This window comes from Onychostruthus taczanowskii, unplaced genomic scaffold (genome assembly GCF_017590055.1).
Source record: "Onychostruthus taczanowskii isolate IOZ18803 unplaced genomic scaffold, ASM1759005v1 scaffold1, whole genome shotgun sequence".
Taxonomy (NCBI): Eukaryota; Metazoa; Chordata; class Aves; order Passeriformes; family Passeridae; genus Onychostruthus; species Onychostruthus taczanowskii.
The window spans coordinates 5,991,723-6,014,106 of record NW_024496525.1 but is presented as its reverse complement, the minus strand read 5'-3'; the positions used below and the strand labels follow the sequence as shown (position 1 = coordinate 6,014,106).

The 22,384-nt window shown below is 41.5% G+C and overlaps 1 protein-coding gene across 2 annotated transcripts in view; it reads left to right on the top strand.

The window, feature by feature from the left end:
- RGS6 (regulator of G protein signaling 6) overlaps positions 1-22,384 on the top strand; it is a 258,325-nt gene that overhangs the window by 171,212 nt on the left and 64,729 nt on the right. For both annotated transcript variants that reach the window (XM_041401156.1, XM_041401146.1), the window contains exons 4-6: positions 17,430-17,480; positions 18,889-18,995; positions 21,373-21,424. In XM_041401156.1, the coding sequence (XP_041257090.1) occupies positions 17,430-17,480; positions 18,889-18,995; positions 21,373-21,424 (210 nt within the window). The remainder of the gene's footprint in view (positions 1-17,429; positions 17,481-18,888; positions 18,996-21,372; positions 21,425-22,384) is intronic.

The following is a 22,384-nucleotide window of genomic DNA, read 5'->3' as shown; positions in this document are numbered from 1 at the left end:
TAGCATTTTATGCTTGTTTAGGATCATGGTGATTGGTGTCATTTTGATACAAAACTTGTTATGTTTGGCTTTTTTTTTTTTAATTTTATTTTGGATTTATAGATATAGCTACATCTATATACATATATATTGGAATATACAAAAAAAATCTAAAAATCCACCAAGTGTGCAGTTTACAGTTAATCAAATACATGCCTTGCAGAATGTTTTGTTCCTTTAATGTTGCATTATTGAGTACTTTCATGAAAGAAATTACCCACTTACCCTTAAGGGATAGTTTTGATGTGTATCATTGGTCATTTTAAAAGAAATCTCTGCAGTACTGGAAGACTGATATGAATTATGTAGCTCTTTATTTTACTGTGTCTGAACTAAAATGTTCCTACATTGTGGGTGGGTTTGGTTTTTGGTTTTTTTTTTTTTTTTTTTTTTTTTTGTTTTTTTTTGTTCTTTTAATGTATAATTTTACCCGTGGAAGCATAACTAAAGAAAAAAATGTGTCCAGGTTTTCCTATAAATCTTAAATTGTTTTACAAAGTTTTGACTTCTGAATTGTAAGGCAAAAAACCCCCAATCCAATGAATTATAGAATTTATTCTGGGCTTATATTCCAGCTCAAGAAAGAGATGAATGCTTGAAACCAAGCTCAGGCTCCTCCAATATCTTTGTAGCTAGGTGAAACACTTGAAGTGCCCTTGAAATAAGCCTGGCATTAAAAAATGGGTCTAACATTATGCCAATACATCTTGTCGAAAGCTGGTTAGGTGTAGGCTCCTGAGAGCTTTTCAGTTTTGAAAATGGAAGAAAAGGCTCTAAAGTAATTTCTGAAACTTGTGTCCAGTATATTTTTTAAAAATTCAGAAAGGTTGTCCTTAGGACGACTTTTTGTTATGCTGGTCGTTTGTCTGGGGTTGACATCCTTTGTAGTTAAGAGATGTAACAAATCTGTCCGGGGTAGTTCTCAAAACCACTGACGGTTATTAGCCTGCCATGACCTGGTTTTAATCTGAGGCAATGTCCATGTCTTTGTGTATTCAGGGAGGCTAAGGGGTGCAAACAACAGAGAGAAGAAAAGGAGAAACAGGCCAGGAAGTGCATTTGTTTTACTTTCAGAATTACTACTTTAGAATACCAAACTACAGACAGCATACAAATACCCAGCAATTTAGCTGGGAGCATAAAGGGAGCATTCTATACCAGCATAAACATATAATTGCTTCAAAATAGGTTTAAGACAAAAATGTTCATTTAATAACCAGATGATAAAATTGATGAAATCTTAATAGAAAAAGAAAAATTCAGTTGAATCTAAGCTGGCTGGAGACTTACTTATGTCCATTCCTGATATCCTGATAGCCACTGATTATACATCCTGCTAAAAGGATAAAAGCCCCTATTATTTTTTTTTTTCTACAGATCAACTTTCTTGCATTATTTTAATACAGAGAAAGCAATCAAGCCCCATCCACATGTGGCTGTTTTCATTGCCATGTGCTTTGGCAGAGGTTGTTGTGGGTTTGTATGGAGCTCTCAGTCTGCACAGGGAGGGATTCACTAATGGTCAAACTGGGCTGTATTTAGAAGTAGTTATTTACTTCCCTAATACCAGAACTGAGCTAAGATGCTGCTGCCCAGCCATGACAGCTTGGTGTGGTGAGAAGTCAAAGCATTTCCTGGGCTAAGGAGGCAGCTCTGGTGCTACGGAGAGGCTAGACAGGGTCACACCAAAGGCACCAACTTCTGACCCTGTATGAAAAGCCTCAAAAGTGAAAGAGTTGAAAAAGTGATTAGCAGCTAGAGGTGCCTCCCGTGGTACCCACTTCCCCATTCTGGATTGCTGGCCCTCATGGCAGTCTGGCAGTGCAGACACCCTTTCTCCTGCAGCCAGAGATTCAGGTGATCTAGAAGCTCCTGTACAGGGGACTCTTGCAGGGTGGGAACCCCACTTGAATCACTTGTGTGCCACATGGCCCAAAAGGTGCTAACTGGCCATGTCTGCCCATAGTGCTTCACATGGGAATTGCCAACAACTGTCTAGTTCTTGAACATTTGCAAATGCTTGAAAATTTTTCTTCTTGTTGTTGCCCATGGTAAACCTGCTCTATGTTCTTCTGCTCTGCTTCCAGGACTTGATTGCATATCCTGAATCAGTTTCTTTTCACACTTAATCTGAAGTGGTAGTGAAATAAACACATCCTTTCCATTTTGTGTTTTCATTTCAAATAATGGAAAAATCTGCACTCCCTTATAGAATCATAGAATTTTTTAGGTTGTAAAAGACCTTTAAGATTATTGATTCCAGCCAATAACACTGCCAAGTCCTTAGTTAAACCATATCTCTGAGTGTCCCATCCATATGTCTTTTGAACACCTCCAGAGATGGTAACTCTGCCTGTCCTGATGATCGATAACCTTGTCAGTAGAGAAATTTTTCCTAATATCTAATCTTCTAGCTTTATCACTTGTTACATGAGAGAAGAGGCCAACCCCCCCCTTGCTACAACCCCCTTTCAGATAATTGTAGATAAGATCACCCGTAGGCTTCCTTTTCTCCAGGCTAAACAACCCCTCGGCTTCTTGTCTTGATTGGAGGCCAGAATTCTGTTTCCCATGGGCTGCAGGAAGAGCAGGAAATCAGTTTAACCATGTTGAAAAAAGTATCTTGTGTTCTTTAGATCTCTTTATGATCTACTCATAAAATGCACAGTCACTAGGAAGAGGCTAGAAGTTTGTTGGCCTTTGTTGTATTTTTCTGGACGTTTCTATGATGTATTGTAACAGGCTGACCCTGGCTGGACACCAGGTGTCCACCAATGCACCATCATTCTTTCTCCCTAGCTGAACAGGAGAGAGAAAATACAACAAAAATCTCACAGGTCAAGATCAGGATAGGGAGAGATCACTCACCAGTTACTGTCACAGGCAAAACAGACTCACCTTGGGGAAATTAATTGAATTTATTATCAATCAGAGTAGGATAATGAGAAATAACCCCAAATCTCTTAATGACCTTATCCCAGAGGCACTACCACCTCCACTGATTGACTCAGCCTTGGCCAACCGTGGCAGACCCATCTTGGAGCCAGCAGGCACTGGCTCCATCGGACACAGGGGAAACTTCCAGCAGCTTCTCACAGAAGCCATGTGTGTAGCCCTCCCTCTGCCAAAACCTTGTCATGCCAAGCCGATCCATGTGCATGAAGTGCTTGTTTTTTACTGTGAACTGATAGCCTCAGCGAAACCTCACAAGAATAGACTCCAGACTTGGACTCACAAGACCTGCTAAGACAGGTATTTTTAACATCTAACTCTAAATCTAAGGAGAGTTAAAGTGACAATACCAAAAGCATCTCTGGCAGAAACACATTCAGTTTGATTGGAGGCCAGCATTGTGGGTTTTTTCAAGTGTAATTTGAAGAAATTTTTTTTATTTGTAGTGGGACATTAAGGGAAAGCTGGAAATGCTGGTTTTATCTCATAATTTTGGATACTGGGAGGGTGTGTTGAAGGATGAGGATAAGTCATTGCCATGAGAGAAGTTTCTTTAAGAAGTAGGTCAATAATTTGTCATGCTGTACTGCACTTTATAATAAGGCTGTCATCTCCACATCTGACATGACTCTCTATGTGTTTTCAAGGACACCCTCATAACTTTAGGAAGCAAATATAATCTCTTGTTTTAACCTCTTCTCTCACTAGACCAGCTCCTGGTAGGAAATTGTTGGTTCAGCCATAGTCTGGCAGCCTTTGCTTGGGTTTTGCTGCAAGTGTGGTCAGAGCAATGAAGGGAAGCTGCTACTTGAGTGTGTCCTTGGTTTTAAACTTGCATCACGTTGTTGTAGTCTGATCATGTTTGCACAAGACAGTCTGTGAGTAAGCTGGTGACAGAATGTAAATACTGCTCTTTCAATTTGTTCTCTCAAGTTGGAAACAATATTTTGAGTTACGTGCCTTGGGACCTACTGTAGTTTGCTCTGAGAACAGTGTTAGCAAAATTTGCACAGCACTGACAGGTATCAGTCTGTGAAAATAAAACCAGAAATGAGCCTTTACAGAGCAGGGATTCTGTACAGGAGAGTAGGACTGGGGAAACTTTATTGGCAGGAATTGGTATTAATGTTCTACACTATGAAGCTGTAAGTCATTTTATGTTTTCACAGTGTTAGGTAAAAATCAATTCATTAATCTTTACAAGCTCTCCCGAAAGACTTTATATTTCCTTCAGCCATGTATTTTTCTTTCAGGAACATTCTATGTGGTCTTTCCCAAGCCATACAGGAATATACCAGAATGGAAGTTTGGATATCACTGATGAAGTTCAAGTACATCCAGTAGCAGAAAGAACTTTGCCATTTTTTGTGTTTCACATTCAGGTATATGTATGGACTGTTACAGAATTCAGTGGAAAGCATGTGCACATATCTTAGATTAGCATTTGACCATTTAGATTTTGTAAGCAAAATTTATTTTTGCTGTCATTGTTTTTAACATCAATGTTCTTATTTCTTGGGCCTGTTTTTTACAGGCTTATCCTCTTGCTTCTTATATATTTTTTCCATTGACTTCTACTACTCTTTTTCCCTTCTAACTTGTCTCTGTACACGCAGCATAAGCTAATGGAGTATGAAGAGGCTGAGAAGTTTATTTCAGAATAAATCACTATGTTGGACAGAATCTTCTGAGCTTGTGAGATAGCATGGTGTATAAAGTGACCTGACATGCTTTCAGCTGGCTTCATCAGAGTTGTGTCAGTGCCCTTAGCAGTGCAATTGGTACAATACCCAAAATGCTGGATACAGCAAGGGCAGGAGCAGGCACAGCCAGACCTGCTGGGGCAGCTGTCTGAAGAAACTTGGCAATTTTTAACCAAGGAACCTACTCTTTTAACCAAGAGTTATTCTACACCGTTACTGTGTGGAGGAGGAGGAGGGTAGACAGTTCTTTTCCCGTATAACTCTGGGTTTCAGACTTGGTAATTTTATGTTTTCATAGAAAAATATGCCACTTGGGATGTCTTTGCTGTGTCAGTTATTTTGACCTGTAATTTTTTATATGGCCTTTGGAAGAGTATTTTGTACTGAGATCAATGTAGTATATGTGCATATTCACTATTCTTCCACTTAATCTGGTGTCACTGAGTTACCTTGCTTTTTGTACAGTGGGGTTTCTGGTCCCAGATCCTCCAAACATAATTTGCGTGCTTGTTCTTGCAGAGGGGACCATACAATGAACAATCCAGCAATTATTGTGCTCCTGAGGAGAGACTATATGAATATACAGAGACAAAGCCATGGATTCCTGTATTTTAATCTAAGTTTTAGTGCCTGGTTCTATGTGACAAAACATTTTGTTAGACAGAAGTGACTTCTTTATAATTTTTTCCCCTCAGTTTAACATGATCTCTTTTTGGATCTGACTTCCTTTACTTGTTTTTATTGCATTACTTTGCATAAAAAATTTGTTGTAATACTTCCAGATTTATTTTTCTTCTTCCAAACTTTTGTTCCTCAATACATTGTGTACCTTTCGCTGCTTACATTTCCCCTCTCTTGATTCAATTTAATTCATAAGGTCATAGCTTTAACCGTTGTGGGTGATTAACCTGTTTTAGATGTTTTATTTTCATCTGGGAGAACAAAAGAAGTTCAGGTTACAGATGTTCAGCCATGTGGGTTTTCTTCTTGTGTGCAGGCTTTGCCTTTGCCTCCCCAGTGCAACATAATTGAATATGTTTATAAAAGACAAGGTCTACAGTGCAGCAAAATGCTCAGCATTCCCACTATGTCCTGCAAATATTTCCACGTGTACCTGACTTTGTTCTGGGAGCAGCCAGTGAGCTGGCTGTGCCGGGACAGGCGACTGCTTGGCACCTCTCCCAGGCCAACGGCGCAGTGATCCAAGTGCTGTGTCTGCTTTGTTGTCGTCTTTCTCAGGGACTTGATGCAAGATGCTGATGACTTGTTGAGGAAAAATAGGATATTGCACATCTGAATGTGTTCCTGCTGAGCACGTGGTCCTAGGGTGAAAGTGAAAAATCAGCAGAAGATAAGCAAGGTATTCCCCTGCTCTGCCTGTTTCCAGATACAGCCTGATGGTGTGACCTGTTGGATTTTACTGTTTTACTGCAATTCTGTGTCTTGATTGCCTGGAGCCTTTTCCTCTCACTTCTCTTCCGTGTGAGTGAATTCAGTGGACTCAGCGTTCTCTGCCGTGTGTCTCCCGGGGTGTGGAGAGGACAGGAGAATCACCGCTCCTTTCCGCCCGGCGTCTGTGTTTGCCCTCCTTACCTCCGAAATCGGTCACACCTGAACACCATGAGCGGCACTTAGCAGAGCGGTGCATTCTCCCATCCGGTGTTCCAGAGGCCTCGCCTCCCATTCCGTGGTTAACACCGCCGCCTCCCATTCCCTGGGCAGCACCGCCACCTCCCGGCCGCGGTCCGGTGCCTCCCGCCTGCCTCGGGCTCGTGCTGCGAGGAGGAGGGAGGATGCACAAAAGGTGAAAGGAGGGAAGGAGCGATGCATTTTAAATGAGCAGGTGGTCTGAAGTGAGAATGATCGGAAAGCATCGGAAGAATGTGTGTAATACCAAGAAAGGTTTGTTTTCCTCGCAATAAGCGTTGATTTGCCGTAACACCAGGCTGTGCGGTCCGGGGTCCGTGGCCGGTGTCCGGAACGTTGGAAAGCAGCTTTCCAGCAGCTGTGCTCCCGCCCGTAGCCCACCCCTGGCAGTCCGTCGCCGCCCCTCAGGCCGGGCCCGTCGCCGCCCCGCGGTCGCCATGGGACTCGGGCGCGCGGCCGGCGCCGTCCGTGCTGGCGCAGCGCCCCCTGGCGCGGCCGTGCGGCATGGCGGCTCAAACCTGAGGCGGCCGCGGGGCGAGCGCACGGGCCTTGTGTGGTCGCCAGGGAGGCGTGTTTGCTTCTACTTTATTTTACATTTCAGTGTTTACAGGAAGATTTTTTTTTAAGAGTATTTACATTGTTCTAGTTTCTACAGTCACTCGTGAAACTATTCTCTGAAAGTATTTTGAGAGTTCTCCCCCAGAATGTCTGATTAGCGAAAATAGTTAACAAGACCTTGCGGAACACAGCCTAAGAAAAAGCTTTAGCTTTACATAGAAAGGATTTTGAGCTTTACAATCTGGAAACTAAAAGCAGCATGCATGTGTTCTGCTGCTCTGCAAGGCTGTTATGTGCAAATCTGCCCAGGCAAACTGCTGAGGAACGCCGTGAGGTCCGAGGTTGTTCCTGCCACACTCACCAGGACACGGCTGAGTTCAGCGTGCTCAGAGCGGCTGATGTGCCCAGGGATATATTTCTAGAGAGCCAAACCAGACTGGGTTTGTCAGGAGTCTGTGGGGGTGATAAAACACCCTGATGCTCTTGAGGTTTCCAGAAAGAAGTGAGTGCAGCTGCTGGGTCTCAGAGCAGGCACTGTTGGATGGCAGTAGGAAAGCAGCAGCACTGTCAGGTGTGTCTGACTGCTGGCAGGTGTTGCACCACAAAGCTCTCCAAAACAGCAGAGCTGCTCTGATCCAGGCTTTATGAAGGCTGCACTTTGCGCTTGGGTAGCAACCAAATACACAGCTGTGCCCATCCTGCTTTCAGAACCTGTTGCTATCAGAAATCATTGCTGCTTTGGAGCAGCCCATCAACTTTTCCAACTCCAAAGCCAGGCTTGCATCGAAAAGAGTTAAATAAAATGTTGGTCTTCAAATTCTTGGTGAGAAAGAAAAAAGGAAGGAAAATATTTTGCTACATTCTCTCTATCTTAGAATGAAAACAAAAATGCTTTCTAAACTTTGTAGACAGATAAGATACATGGTGTTTTGACATTAGATTCCATTATTTAAACTGAATGGTGGTAGTTCAGTGCAGCTTTCAGCTTTTCAAAATGCTTCTTACTTTCAGAGGTTATTTGGTGAAATAAACTTGAAAGGTATATCAGACAGGAAATACAATTTTTAAGTATAGATTTTAAAGAAATGGTGATTGTTCTGTTTAATGCTTGTGTTATGCATATCCTTGGGAAATCAATCAAATATAAGAAAGAACAAATAATGTACCTATTTTGAACTTGTTAATTATGGCCGACAGATTTTTGCTTGTTGGTTGTTTCAGTGTCATCATTAAATTGTTCTGCACATTCTAACATTTCCACTGTTACATATTTCTGCCCAAAATGAAATGCTGGAACAAGCTATTGCCAGCAAAATCAACTGCGCCTTGCCAGTAGAAGTTCCTTTTAACACATGGCTTAAGGAGCCCTGTTTAAAATAAGGCCTCTAGTGTTCGTGCCAATATTGTCTCTTTGTTTTACATGGCACTAAGTAAATTGTCAGCAATTGCTATAGAGCTGTAATTCATTTGGCTTTACCCTTGACTAAAAGAAATTGCATGTGCTACCTTAATCCTGCTGGAGAATTGTCCTTGATTTTCTGCTGCACCAGTACAGAGCTCCAGTGAGGCCAGCTGCACTCCAGGGCAGTGTAACCCTAACCCTAACAGAGCAGTAAAAGCGGCCTAGGGCTAAGGCTGGCTCAAAGGAGAAAGCTGTGGGGGAAGCCGTGTTGTGGCAGTTCTGTGTTCCCCTTGGCATGCCTTTTGTAGCTGCACTGTGCCTGGAGCTCTGGGCTTTGTGGTTTTAGGAACCCTAACTCTACTGTGATGATTACGTGTGATTGAATGACCTAGCAGGAAAAGGGGTGGGAAAGCTGTACAATACTGATTATTTTATTTTAAGAACTATGAACTCCTGGAGGGAAAAGAGTTACAGACATTGGATAATTTAATTTTCCAGGTGATGGTACTGTTACTGCATCACTGCAGACATTCTGTGTGGTTCTCAACCTTTCCTAAAGAACATGAAGGGGAAAAAAGTAGCAATGTGTCAGGAGGAATTTACTTTCTTAGGGAATTTAATGAAGGTAACTACCCTTCTCTGTAATAGAGATCACAGATGATCATGTAGCTGCAGTTAACACAGAAGTGTGTGATCCTGGGATAGATCTGTTGTCACCAGGGCTCTGTAGGAGATTTAAAAATTGACGTTTGCCAACAGAATTACTGCATAAATTCATAGGAATCTGGCATAGGTGAGTGCTACAATTCCAGATCTCTTAATAAATAAATGTGCCAAAATCATTAAACTGCTGCAGCTTTCAGAGCACTTTGCTGTCTTGCACCACTTGGTGACCTTTACACCTTTGCAGAGAAGCTGTTATAACACTGGTGAGGGAAAGGAGGACCTTGATGTAACAGCCTTTGAAATTCTGTTTGTGAATGAGGACGTGGTGTGAAGTGACCTGATAGTCGCATGCTGAAATACACCAGTCGCCTTCAACATTTTATCAATTTTCTTCTTTCCTGGAGAAGGAAATTAGCTATTAAAAATATTAATATATGATTGAAATGACAGAAACATTGCATTTGATTTAAAGGCTGTTCACATGAATTGAAGTAAAAATGTTTCATCCCTAACAAGATCTAACACAGGAGTCTTCAAAAGCCTCGATTCCAGCAGTGCTCAGAGTTGCTTCCTTTGCTGTTTTGTTGCCAAATCATCTTGACAATGTGAGGAACAGCGCCTAAACACGATTATATGGCAGAGAGCCAAATTGCTAAGCTGTATGAGCCACTTCAGTAGTCTGAGTAATGCAAAGGCAGAGCGCCCTGAAAAGCAGCTGGAAATTTATGATCAATTGTAGGTGTACAGGTGCATCTCCACACATCCGCAGTTCTTAGTGATTTGTAAAGGTGGTAATTTCAGATGCTACTACAAAATTCTGTTACTGGTGCTGCTGGGATTGCAAGGTACCACTTTCCTGCCTCTTGCACACCTCTACAAGGGCTCTTGAGGCAATGTGCTCATCTTCTGTGGGTTGTAGGACATATGTGTTTGAATGACACTAAGTGTGGAACTGCTAATTCTTTTTGTCTTGCAATTTCCTCCCATACTTGTAGTAACAGCAATTTGGTATGGGTTGTATTTGAGGAGAGAATATGATTTGGGTACAGGTCACATGGTATATCTCTAATTTAGGCCAAATTCTAACCAAGTGAAGCAACAGCAGTGGAGATTGAACTGGGGTTATTGGTGTGTCCTGGCTTCTGGAGGGTGTGTGCATTCAGGTTTACCTGCGTGTTTGTTGATGCCAGGCCTGTCTTTAGGTAGCACAGATATACATGATGGCAGCTCAGGTTTTCCAAGTCAGGTGAGGGGTGTTTAGCAAATCAGTGTGGCTGCTCTGTGCTAAGGCCAGGGCTTGGCATCTCAGCGTGAGCAAAGGCCAGCGAGCGTCAAAGGTGCTGAGTGTCAGGTGTGAGGGCTGGGCTGATGTGGCACAGCTCTGTCAAAGTGCAGTGAGAACAACACTGAGGCTGGCGTAACACCAAACCCTTTATGGGCTGGGCGGCTCACCTGGAAAAAGACCCTTTGCTGGTGTCACTTTTTTTCCTGTTGAGGATCTGGTTTAAGCTGCCCTGGCAGACCTCTTTCACTGAGATTAACTGTGCAGCCATTAAGAGGTTTGCTAACTCAGCCTTACTGACACCACTGTAGAGCAATCATTTTAAATCCAGGGCTCTTGGTGAGTAGCATCCTTCTGCTCCTCAGCATGGCTGCTTGCTTCTAGGTTTTGGTGATGGGAGGGTATTGCAATGTCTTCGGGCATGTTGCTGCTACTTTCTCTCATGCCTTGTAAAGCTGCCTGAGCTATTTTTAGATGGGCAGCCTTGTAAGGAAAGAAGTCTGGCTGTGGTATCTCTGAGCTCTTAACATCTAATTTATCTTTGTTACCTGGGTAAATTAGCCCACATGGAGCTCTGCACCATCATGTCATTTATTAGTGCTTAGTGAAAATCTTCCTCTACAGGTCTGCATTGTGGAGGGAGTGTGTTGTTACCTGGCCCATATGATGAGAAGGCAAAAAAGCCCCTCTGGATAGCAGGTCAGAGGGAGGAGGAATTAGCAGGGTTGAAAGTAGACAGGAATTTGGATTTTGCAATTCTAAACCTCCATCTTTCAAATTTTGTATTCCACCTTCCCACCAAGCCTTGTTTTTACTTCACGTAGAGTACTATGTTTTAAATCTTTTTATTACAAGAAAAGTAAATTGTAAATTCAAGATCTCAAGTTTACACTGAACAAAAAGACTCCTTAGCAACTTTGGCTGCTTTATCAAAAAGGGGTAACGCTCCTGCTGCTAATGGTTGTTAATAATTCACAAACAAGATTTAAAGTGAATATAACATAAAGGAAAACTGCTATTGCTAGAAGCTCTGAGCTGTTGTAGCTTTGATGATGCTCCTTAAGCTGTTGTAGCTTTGATGATGCTCCTTGCTGACACTGAGTGGTGCAATTACCACATGCTGATGAAGGAGAGCTGCAATTACCACACTTTGTGAGTCAACTGAGACTCAGAGCTATTTTTTTAGTTGGCATTGGTATTTATTTATATACTCATTGAAGGTAAATTTTATAAAACACTTCCTTGATATTTGTGACAGAATACTAGAGAGAGACCTAGGTGTTCCTCTTTTTTTTCCCCTACCATAAAAATTGTTGCTTTGTGTTAAATCCCTACTGTGAGTGGGAGTCTGTACTTAAAACTTAGCTGAAATCATTGTGGGCGTCAGTGGGGGGCTCTGTGTAAGACAAATTGTAGCAAAGAGTGCTAAAGGCCTTGAGAAAATTTTGTATGAAATCATTTTGCCCTTTATCATGGGGGATGTTAATTTTTTTATTTTTGCAAACCCAGTGGTAAAAGTGGGTATAAGTAACCTGTTTGTCCTAGATTTACCAAGGACTCAGAACTGGTTGGGGAAGGACCCAAGACATTATTTTCATTTAATAGTGTGATTGCCATGATTGGCAGCATAAACAGCAGCTTGAGTGTCTGCTCGTACACCTGTGCTTGTATTTTTATATAATTTCAACTGCTTGCAATTTTTTTTTCTCTTGCTTTTCTTATAGAAATATTTAAAGATTGCTCTGAGTTCAGGAGCAAAGTGTTTAGAATATTTGATGCTAAAATGGGTTCATCTATTTTCAGGAATGAAGTGACAGGAAGGGGGACATATTTTTACCCTTGCAGCAAAAGACTGTGAGTTTGGAGGTGATTGACATCAGAGGCCAGACACATGGCTTGTTTGCCCATGAAGTGTGTAGATAAGGTCTAGGAAGGAGCTGAACAGTTCACATTTTTCATGGAAAAAACCCAACAAAGCAAACAAACAAAAAAAAACCTATCCCAACCAGACTGAAAACCTTCCCCTGCCGTACAACAGTACATAATATTTTTTTCAACCATCAAAATATGTTCAGAGAATATTAAGGTTACAGTAATACTGAGAAAAAGACAGGAAATAACCAAGCAATCTTCTGTATCCTTCTGTATACAGGCGTGTATAACACATTCTCTCATGTCATGATCAGGTGGCACTTTTAAATGTTTTCAAGACCTCCTTTGCTTCAGTGATACTATCTGTCAGTGCAGTGTGAGGCTGTGAATGATCTGAGATCCAGGATAACCCACCCCATCCAGGATAACCCACCCCATGCCATGCTGATGGCATCCAGTGGTCAGGGCTCAGCTTAACAAGTCCCATGAGACAGGACAAACTTCAGTCCTTGGTCACCGGTGCCACACCTGACCGCATAAGGTGTCACATGTCAAATCCCTGTAGAGCTCCACTTGTCAGTGCTTGTCAGCTCTGCCATCTTGGGACACAGCAAAAAAAACAGTTGTCTTTCCAGGCCTAAAAAGACAAATAAAGATGCACACATTTGCTGAGGTTTCAGAAATACTCCTGTATTTTTTATTTGTGTACATATACTTGTGTGTGTACAGTTGTAGGCCTTGTCAGGGACATGCTTAGTCCACTGGGTGACAAGCAGACCTCGGTGGTCCTTGTACCTCAGAGGTACAGTGCTACCACTCCAGCAGTAAATCTTTAGAAATATTTGGAGGATGGTAAGTTGTCCTGTCTGCCTTTGTCATTTCAGCATGTGAAAGATGGGCAAGTCTTTCTTTCTGCATTTTCTGGAAGAGGTAGAACAGCACAGGTTGAGTAGATAAGGTATCAAATACAGGGATGGTGACTCACCTCACCAACTGCATCTTGCCAATGGCCTCACACCTTGTGAATTTTTTAAATAAATCTTTCAATGTCTTACCACTCATTTGTCATGTTGACAGGCAACGGCCAGCAGAGAACACTAGCTACTATTATGGGGTCACCGAGGTGGAAGAGAAAATGTAGAAAATAGCAATAAATATAAAACTGCTGGTCTGTTTCGAAATACATAGCTGGATAAATGGTCATTGTGAATATGTTTGCAGGTAGAAATACAGCTATTCTGTTGGTGTTAAGCAACTTCAGCTTCAAAGAAGAGCCTAAGGCAAAAATATATGTTTCATTATAGATGAGGAGGAAATAGGTGTTCAGAGGATGTTGGCTGTTCTTGAACTGAGCATTCTGACTCAGAGGAAATGTAGATGTGTAGAGAGGAGTACAGAGAAGATGGAAGCTATTCCTCTACCTGGATTCGGTAACACTTCCTGTTATGAAGACATGACTGATTATTTGTTTTCAGAGGATTTCAAATGCCCCATTAGGGTACAGTGGAAACATATCAGAGTCAAAGGTTTTCCTTGGGTGTCCTCTGAAAGAGCTTGTGACATGTGAGAAAATATCCTTCTGGGAAGATGAGTTACGTGAGGACCATCTACCAGGCTTAATCTAAAGGAGAGGTGAAGATGATGTTTTCTGGAAAACTTACAGATAAAGGTATCCGTGTCTTGGTCTGGCAGACAACAGTGTTGTAAAGGAATCACTCAAATCTTCACTGTGTCTTTGAAGGATAAATCTAAATTTCCTTATTTGAAGAAGGGTATACGTAGTATTTCTAGGTAGGCAAAAGCAGGTTGCAGTGATAGAAACAGCCACAAGCAAATGCAAAGCCAATGTGTAAGGGTAACCCCAAAAACTGAAGGTGTTATGGGAGATGACAGTAAAGAGTTTTCATTATGACTGAATATTAATTAGTGACATGGCTATTAACGATGACAGTAATTAACAGAGGAAGGAAAGACTTGTCATTGTCCAGAGGGTGAGTAATCAGTCTTGGCAGGTGATAAATAATGGTTCAGCAAGCTCAGCAGAAAGATAATCTGTCTGCCTCAGGACAACTGGAGAACAGCTATAACATCTTCCAGACTCTTGGCAGCATTCAGGAATGACTTCATGTTTTTAACGGAGACAAATTAAAATTCCTGATCTCAATTGCTACTTATATTCTGGAGTGGCTGATCACAGGAGTTCTGGTTGAGTCAATGCCTTCAGTTTACTCACCCCTTTAAGCCTTTCCTGCCCATTTAAACCTTTCTTATGAGGGGTGAGAAAGACTGGGGAACTAGTATTCAGCATTACTTGAGTTTTTCGTTGTTGTTTGACAGAAATTGAATGAAATCCTCAGAAGTGTCCCACAGCTGGGGATGTTATCATTCCATGTTAAAATGTAGTGGGACTTAGTCCTAAATCAGGAACTAAGTGTTTCTGTACTGGAAAGGGAAATGATCTGGAAAGGGAGATCATGCAGACTTCACTTCTGTGAGCAAAGCAATGCAATACTGTAGATGATTGTCAAGTATCAGCTCTCACATCACTTGGGAATACAATGCCTAAGAGATCACTACAAACCTGCAACCAGAGACCAAAATCAGGAGAAACAGTGGATTTTTTTGTTTAGGGAATTAATTGAAAAATCAAGAAAGATTCTGGTTTCACGAAACAGTGGATTTTTTTTGTTTAGGGAATTAATTGAAAAATCAAGAAAGATTCTTGGTTTGAACCAAGACAGCATTTTGTGAGGTTTTGTTTCTAACAAATACGGAAACACTACAGTTTGAATCTTCTTGAATTATCGTTCTAACCATAAATGTTGTACTCTGTCTTCAAAATATTTTTTTTGGTAAAAGGTAAAAGGGAACACCCGTGTTTATAAAATACAATATTTTATTAACAAACTTGTCAAAACAACATGGCTCTGAACATATTCCCCATATGTCATTCAGCTAACAGTGTTCACTAGATGCCTTTTCATTTAGCAGATAATTTTGCACCCCTTGTACATATTTTTCTAAATAAATTTATTGTTCAAGAAAATTACATGACCTCAGGATGCATCTGGCATGATAGTTTTAGTAGAGAAAAGAAAGTGCTGGCACCATTGCCAGAGGCATTGGTTTGCTGTAGTGCAAGGTACTGACTGCAGTTTTGGTGAGCTCAGTGCAAAGAAGCTGATTTAAATTTGAGAAGTTGCTGAATGGTAAAGTATAAGGAGAGACCACCTTAAGAGGACATAGGAAGGGTTGGGTTGGTTTAATGAGATGGAGGCAGGGAGGCAATGTGTCAGCCCTCCATAGATACACTCAGGAGAAACAGTCAAGGAAGAAGAATCATTATTTTCCTTCAATCATAATACACTTATAAAATGCATATAAATTGCACATTAACAAACTTAGGTTGTGAAGTTACAGGAAGAATTCAATCTATTTAAAAAAAAATCTGGAATAATTCTCCAGATAGGGTAGTGGCAACTGAAAATGCTCCTAGGTGAAGCTGGGAGGTGTGGAAAACGACCATACTGCTGCGAATACAAGATCATGAGATTGGTCCTTTAGTATCTGGTTTGCCTTGGAGGCATGTTGAGACAATACCCAGCTGCTGCTTGTTGACCATATCTGCTTGCCCAATGTATAAGTGAAATCAGATGCTTCCCTGATCTTCAGGAGCCCTGCTGATTCTCTGCAGGGGCCAGGTCTGTCATTTCATCTGCCTTGGGTGGAGGATGAGGTAGGTCAGGTCCATATTGCTGCCTGCTGCTGAAACCTGTCTGAAGAGGGTTTGCTGGTGCTGCTCTTTGTAGTGTTCTGGGTCAACTTCCATTGTCAGGGGAGTGGGTGCGGCTGTCCCTTTCTGTGTGGGGTAGAGCTCGCATTTCTAATGGGAATGTCACCTGTATGGGAAGTCAGAGGTGCAGATAATTGCAGGAACCTGGAGCACTAGCAGTACCTATTGTCTCTCTCTGTGGCATACTGTGACTCCTAGCCTTTATTATATTTCAGGTTTGCTGAGGGTGTGGGAATGCTTTGGTCCTGTGGGAGGCAAAATGTTCTTCTGGAGCAAGCATGGTGATTATGCTGCTCCTTGAAGTCCCATTCATATCTGAGCTCGGAAGTGCTCCACACAAATAAGATCCTCTGGGATTTGTTTTGTAAGCCTGAACCAGTTTGGATGGGGCTTTGAGCAGCCTGGTCTAGTGGATAGCATCCCTGCCCCTGGCAGGGGAGTTGGAACTGGATATAATTTAGGTGCCTTCTGGCCCAAGCCATTCTATGATTCTATGAAGTGTTACTGGGGTTATTAGCCTACTGTATGTGAATGCAAATATTTCTGCGGAAATTGACTGTGTGCTGAGAAGGGCTTGGTGTTATGTCTGCATCCAGACATGACATTGGTAGGTTGTGATGAATGCTGTTGTAATTTAGTATGGGCTTGCCATATTGCATCCAAGTGTCTTTGCTGATTGCCTTTGACTATGGAGAACTCCAGTTAGCTGATTTATACACACCATAATGTTTAATTTTAAGCTTAACTTTCTGAGTATGACATTTAACTAAATTTTGCTGCTCTGTCAGATATATTTTGGTAACAGGGCTTTCTACTGAATGGTGACAAGTTTTCCACTTCTCTGATCTCCACGCAAGCAACAGAGGTTGTATGCAGAGGATCAGTCCTAGAGAATCTGATGTTATTTGTATGATTGCAACAACTTTCATAGTACTGGATGGGCCCTGAAAACTTAATGGACTTCCTGATGGATCTTAAAGGCTCACTCTTCCAGCCACCATTCACAGGGGCTGTGGTTACAGGCTCTTTGAATACCACCTCCTTCTTTAAGACATTGCTTGTCTTTGGCATAAGCAAGGCCCTCCTGTCTGTTTTTGACTGATATTTCAGTTCTATACATTTGCATGTTACAGGTGTGAGGTGCTAGTAAATTCTCCTTTGTCTGTTTGCTAACCAGTGCCTGCAGAAACTTATCTCTGTATGCTGAGGTGAGAATAAAATGGGAGAGAACAGTTACAGAGAACCATTAGACTAATATCTGACTTCAGGTATATCAAGTCTACTATTGCACAGAAAGTCCCTTGGGAATTAGTACCTGTCAGTAACCATGTAGCTGCAGTGTGGCACAAGAAGGAAAAACATTCTGAAACCTCAGTGGAAATAAAAAGCAAAATGGAATAAAGCTCATGCCGGTTCTATTGTATCTATCTCAATGTTATCTCTCTCTAGGGCACTCAAACCCTGTGGTCTCAGTGTCTAATGCTTTCTTAAATTTTTGTTCATTTGTTTGTTAAGGTTCTGATATTGTGCAGTGGCTTATGAAGAACCTCAGCATTGAGGATGCAGGTAAGGTGACCACAGTTGGGGAGAAATAGGTGCTCCATTTGTATTGTGTGTACCATTAGACAGTAAATACTATATTGCTGCAGTCTAAAATGGCAGTAAAAGAACATGGTTGATTTAAACATTGGAGGGGAGGAGTAGGAAAGGATTTAAGGGTCAACATCTTAATTAAGTCTAATGCGTTATACTGCAACACACTGAAATACTATTGCAGGAATTTTAGCCTGTCTGTGAAGCTGTTGCTACCTACAAAGACTGATTGATTTTAGATTTTGTTCCTAGACTTCAAAAAGAAGTTGGTGGATGTGCGGTTAAGCAGGCAAATGCAGCGTCAGTTTTTCATGGTGTGAAGAAAAGTAGCCTCAGCTGACAGGACATAGTGTCTGTGTCATTCTTGGCCAGGGTCATAGAATTTGATGATGGTTTTTAATTTATCACAAAAAGCAAATAGATAAATCAGCAGATAGATAAATGGATAATCAGCTATAAAGAGTGATCAGTGCATGGGCACAATTCAAATAGCTCACTCTTCAGAGAAACCAAAATTATTTAGGCAAGTGAAGACCTATTGAGAAAAGGGGAAGAAAACATCTGCAGGTCCAGAAGTTTCTTTTCCTTTTCAGAAAAGGGGAAAAATCCAGACTCTCACCTACCAGTTTTTAAGTTGCCTTACTGTCACCATGTAAAAACAGAGATAGAGGCGGTGTTGAATCACCCAGCAAGGCATCCCCGTACGCATATCCTTTCTCATGAGTCCTGTCAGGTCCCAAATCTGAATTTCAGCTGCAGACAGCAGCTTTCTTATCTATCTGGACATGCACAAGCAGATGATTTTTCAATTCTGTGAAAGATGATGTAGTTTTTGACAGCTGGCATTGCTTGAAAATCTGCACAGATGGTCTTCTGCATTGGGGAAGGTTGCCTGGGCAGCACTAGGATTTGTAACTCCCCTTTGCAACATTTTCTCTAACAAAGGGCAGTGCTACAGTGTGAGGATGTGTCTTTATGAATAAATATCCTGCTAATGAACTGGTGTTGCCAGGTGCTTGTTGGATTTGGTAGAAGCAAGTGAGGGTCGCTGGTGGAACAGGCTTCTTGTCAGCTGTCACTTGTGGTGGATAATGTACTTTGAAATTAATTTCATACTCTAGGGCTGAACTGGTGTGTGAATTTTGTAAACAAAAACCTAACGGGTTAACATTTAAGCGGTGCTTCATCTGTATTGTAAGGCTGATTTCTGCACCCCTGCTTTACAGGGTTTGGCTGGAAATAGTAGGGATGTGGTGTGGGTACAGAGAGGCATGAGGGCACCGGATTTCACATGAGTCATCACTAGAGCTGCAGTTGAAAGCAGAGAAATGTGTGGTGCATGTCTTGTTGACGCATCCCTGCTGTTTTTTCTCTTTCACAGGGGAAGCAATACACTTGGGAAGTCTTATTGCTGCGCAGGGTTACGTCTTTCCCATCTCAGACCATGTCCTTACCCTTAAGGATGATGGGACGTTCTATCGTTTCCAGGTTGGTGAGCACCCAGACTCCCCTGTGGCCCCTTCTTCTGTCCCTGCAGTAATACTGCTGAAATCACCCACTCTTTATACCTAAGCAGCCATTAGATCTATGAAGCCAGGAATTAAGGCTATCTTCGTAGAGGCCCTAGGAAATTATGAAGTCCCTGCAAAAAAAATTGCTTTAGAATCCCAAATCACTCTCATCTACCTTCTGACTTAGTTTTTTACATAAATGAATGGCTGCCTCTTGTGACTGTTTCTAATACCCGAATGCACAGCTGTTTTACTCCAATTTGAACTGAACCAGGAGGAAGAAGAAGGCTTTCAGGTCCTAACTCTGATGCAGAATTAAGTAGCCATTCTCCTGTGCAAAATGGACCAGGGCAAACTTAGGAGCTGGACATTCAAGCTTTGGCACAGCAAGAAATTCAAATTTTTGTCACCTCTTGCTTATGGAATGGTGTGGGAGCGGGCAACTTTAAGGCTTTGGCTCTTCTACAAAGGATGTGTAACCTTAGCAATCACCTAAACTGGGACATCTCAATCCCTCAGTGTTCCTGTGCCTCCAGATGTGCTGAATTTTTTAAGCACCCAGTGCTTGTGTTCCATGCCCTGTCCAAAATCTGCCACTGTCAGCTCACTAGATAACTGAGTGCTTATGCTGCAACAACTCCTTCTGAACTGATTTAGAAGAAGCAGTAAGTCTAAACTTAGAGTGCTACTGCCTCATCCTGCTGGCTGAATTTGTGTTTTTCTGCTACATTGTCTCAGCCAGCTCTTTTATCTTTCCTGTCACATCTCTTCTGTTCACCCTCCTGTTCCTCCTTTACATTTTTTTACTCTTTTTTAGCTTTTATTTGAAAAGCCAGTTCTGCTCTTTGCATCTGATGTTGCAGCTGCTCATGCCTACTGCTACTGTGGTATTGTGTTATCATATGTGACCAATGTCGTGGTGAAAAAAGAAGCCCAGGAGATCACAGATGTCCTCTTATCTCACCCCACCTTCTGGTTGCAAGGGATAGTTCAAACTCAGATTTTTCCTTACAATTCCCTTCCTTTTCTGAAAGTCCTGATCCTCCTGTTGTGTAAGACACAACAGAAGCAGGGGTAATACTGGCTGTCCATTTAGCTGTATTTTTCTCTGTTTTAAAAGAATGGCACTCTAAGAACTTGTCCTCTGCAGTTTTCAGGAGCTACAAATCAATATAACTTAATTTCTTTTTATTGTTTTCAGCCTGTGTAAACCACATCATCAAACTGACTGCTTATTGACTTTTCTTTCCCTTGTCTGTTCTTACAACTTTTGCATATTCTTTGCCTGTTTTCATTTCCTCCAACACACCTCCTTAGCTGTTTTCTATAAAAATAGCCTGATAGAATCATGCTTTTTTTCCATTATTCTCTTCTTGTTACTTTTTACATCAACCTCAGTCGCCCCTTTAACAGTAGCTCTTTATCTTCTGGAATTCATAAGATACATATCAGTAGGAGCATTGAACCCTGTATTGTTTGAATCCTCCATGTTTTCTCACTGTACTTTAGTGGAAGGATTTTAACTCTGTGTGTTAATGTCTTATACCCATCTGTAGCATTACATCAGTAAAGCAATGTGTAATCAGTAACACATCAGTGTTCTGTAATTTGTGTGATGCTGGTATGTTATTTTTCATTAATGTTAAAACTGAAACGCAGTCATATATAGCTTGTAGTTAATTGTAGCAACTGCAATATGCAGTCCTGGATAAAAAACCAAAAGCACTAAGTATAGCAGGACTTCTGCTTTCGGAATGACTCTAAACAGCTGAGTTTTGACCTCTGCCATCTGTTACAACTAAAAAGGAAATTGTTTTGGAGTCTGCCAACCGCATTAGTAGCTGCTCCAGAAAAGCAAGGGATATGTAGCATATAGATAAGACCACAAGGTTCCGAAATTGTTTTGGAGTCTGCCAACCGCATTAGTAGCTGCTCCAGAAAAGCAAGGGGATATGTAGCATATAGCTAAGACCACAAGGCTTAGCATCATGCACTTAAAGAACTGTATGTATTCAGGTTGCCTGTGAATTCTTGGGGAAAGAGGAGGTTCTGCGGATAGTGGATAAGATGTCCACATTCAGATGAACTGGCAACAGTGTCTGAAATTTCATCAGGACACTGGACATCCTCCACAAGAGGTGCTTGCATTACAGCATCTCTGTTTACCTGCAGTGAGGACTATGAAAAGTTTTTGCAGCATCCTCACTTTTACTGTAATCTGTAGCAGTGTTTCCCCTGAGGGCAGAATCTGGGTGGTAGATTTTGTGATTCTTCTTTTTGAACTTTTAATGTTTTTCTGCATCTGAATCGGTTTCCATCTCTTAAATTACAAAAATGTCTATGTTTTTTCTTAGGCACCATACTTTTGGCCTTCAAACTGCTGGGAACCAGAAAACACAGATTATGGTGAGAGTATGATTGATTCATTATAGAAAGTTAGTTTGTGATGTAAACAGTTGTCCTTAAAATAATGACCGCTGGCCACATGCACCCTTCATGTGCGGAGTTTCTTGTCAGGCAGCAGCATCAGAGGTAGATCTGTGCCCATCTCAAATGCACAGACTGAAACCCTGGGGTGTCTCAAGCCCCTGAAGCTCAGTGGGGTCAGGATTTTGCCATCCGTTGCCTTCCTTCTCCCATAGCTCTGTTCATTTCAGCAGGATTTGTGGCAAGCAGAATACTGGTTCTTGGGAATCTTAAATAATACTGATATTGCTTTTGTGGGAGACTATCCTCTGATCTGTTGCTGAATCCGTTATGTGGATCAATAAAATTTACTTCATCTGGGCACTTACTGACTGATCAATAAACCAGTACATAACTAACAGCAGCCTATAGTTAAAAGTTCTCTGATACATGACATCACACTTATTTTCGCATTTTTTAAAGATTACCAGATTATATGGTAAAAGAGAAGACTGAGCATGGTTTATGAGTTAATAAAGTGCAACATGGTGTTTTAAACATGTGAGTGCCTGCAGACAGGGATAATACATAAAGAAAATATGTCAGTGTTGTTGTCTTTAGCTGTCTGCATGCAATATTGCTGTCTCTTCCAGAACTGCACTGCTTTCACAGTTAAGTGATAAAATTAATTGTTGCATCCTGGTGTGGCTTTGGAGGAGGAAGTGTATCCATGTGTGCAGTCATTAAACGGGAGCTTCTGGAAGTCCTTTATCTCATAATCTAAGATTGGTTTAGAGCTCCTCCCTGAATAATCAGTTTGGGGTTTTTTCTTTCCCGTGCAATAATTACTCATCATTATGGATCCTGGAAATCATTTGCTGGGGTGAAGAAGTAGCCTGCAATGGTGTGTCATGTGATAGTTCATTTGCAATCCTCATCTGCAGATGAGCTAGACTTACA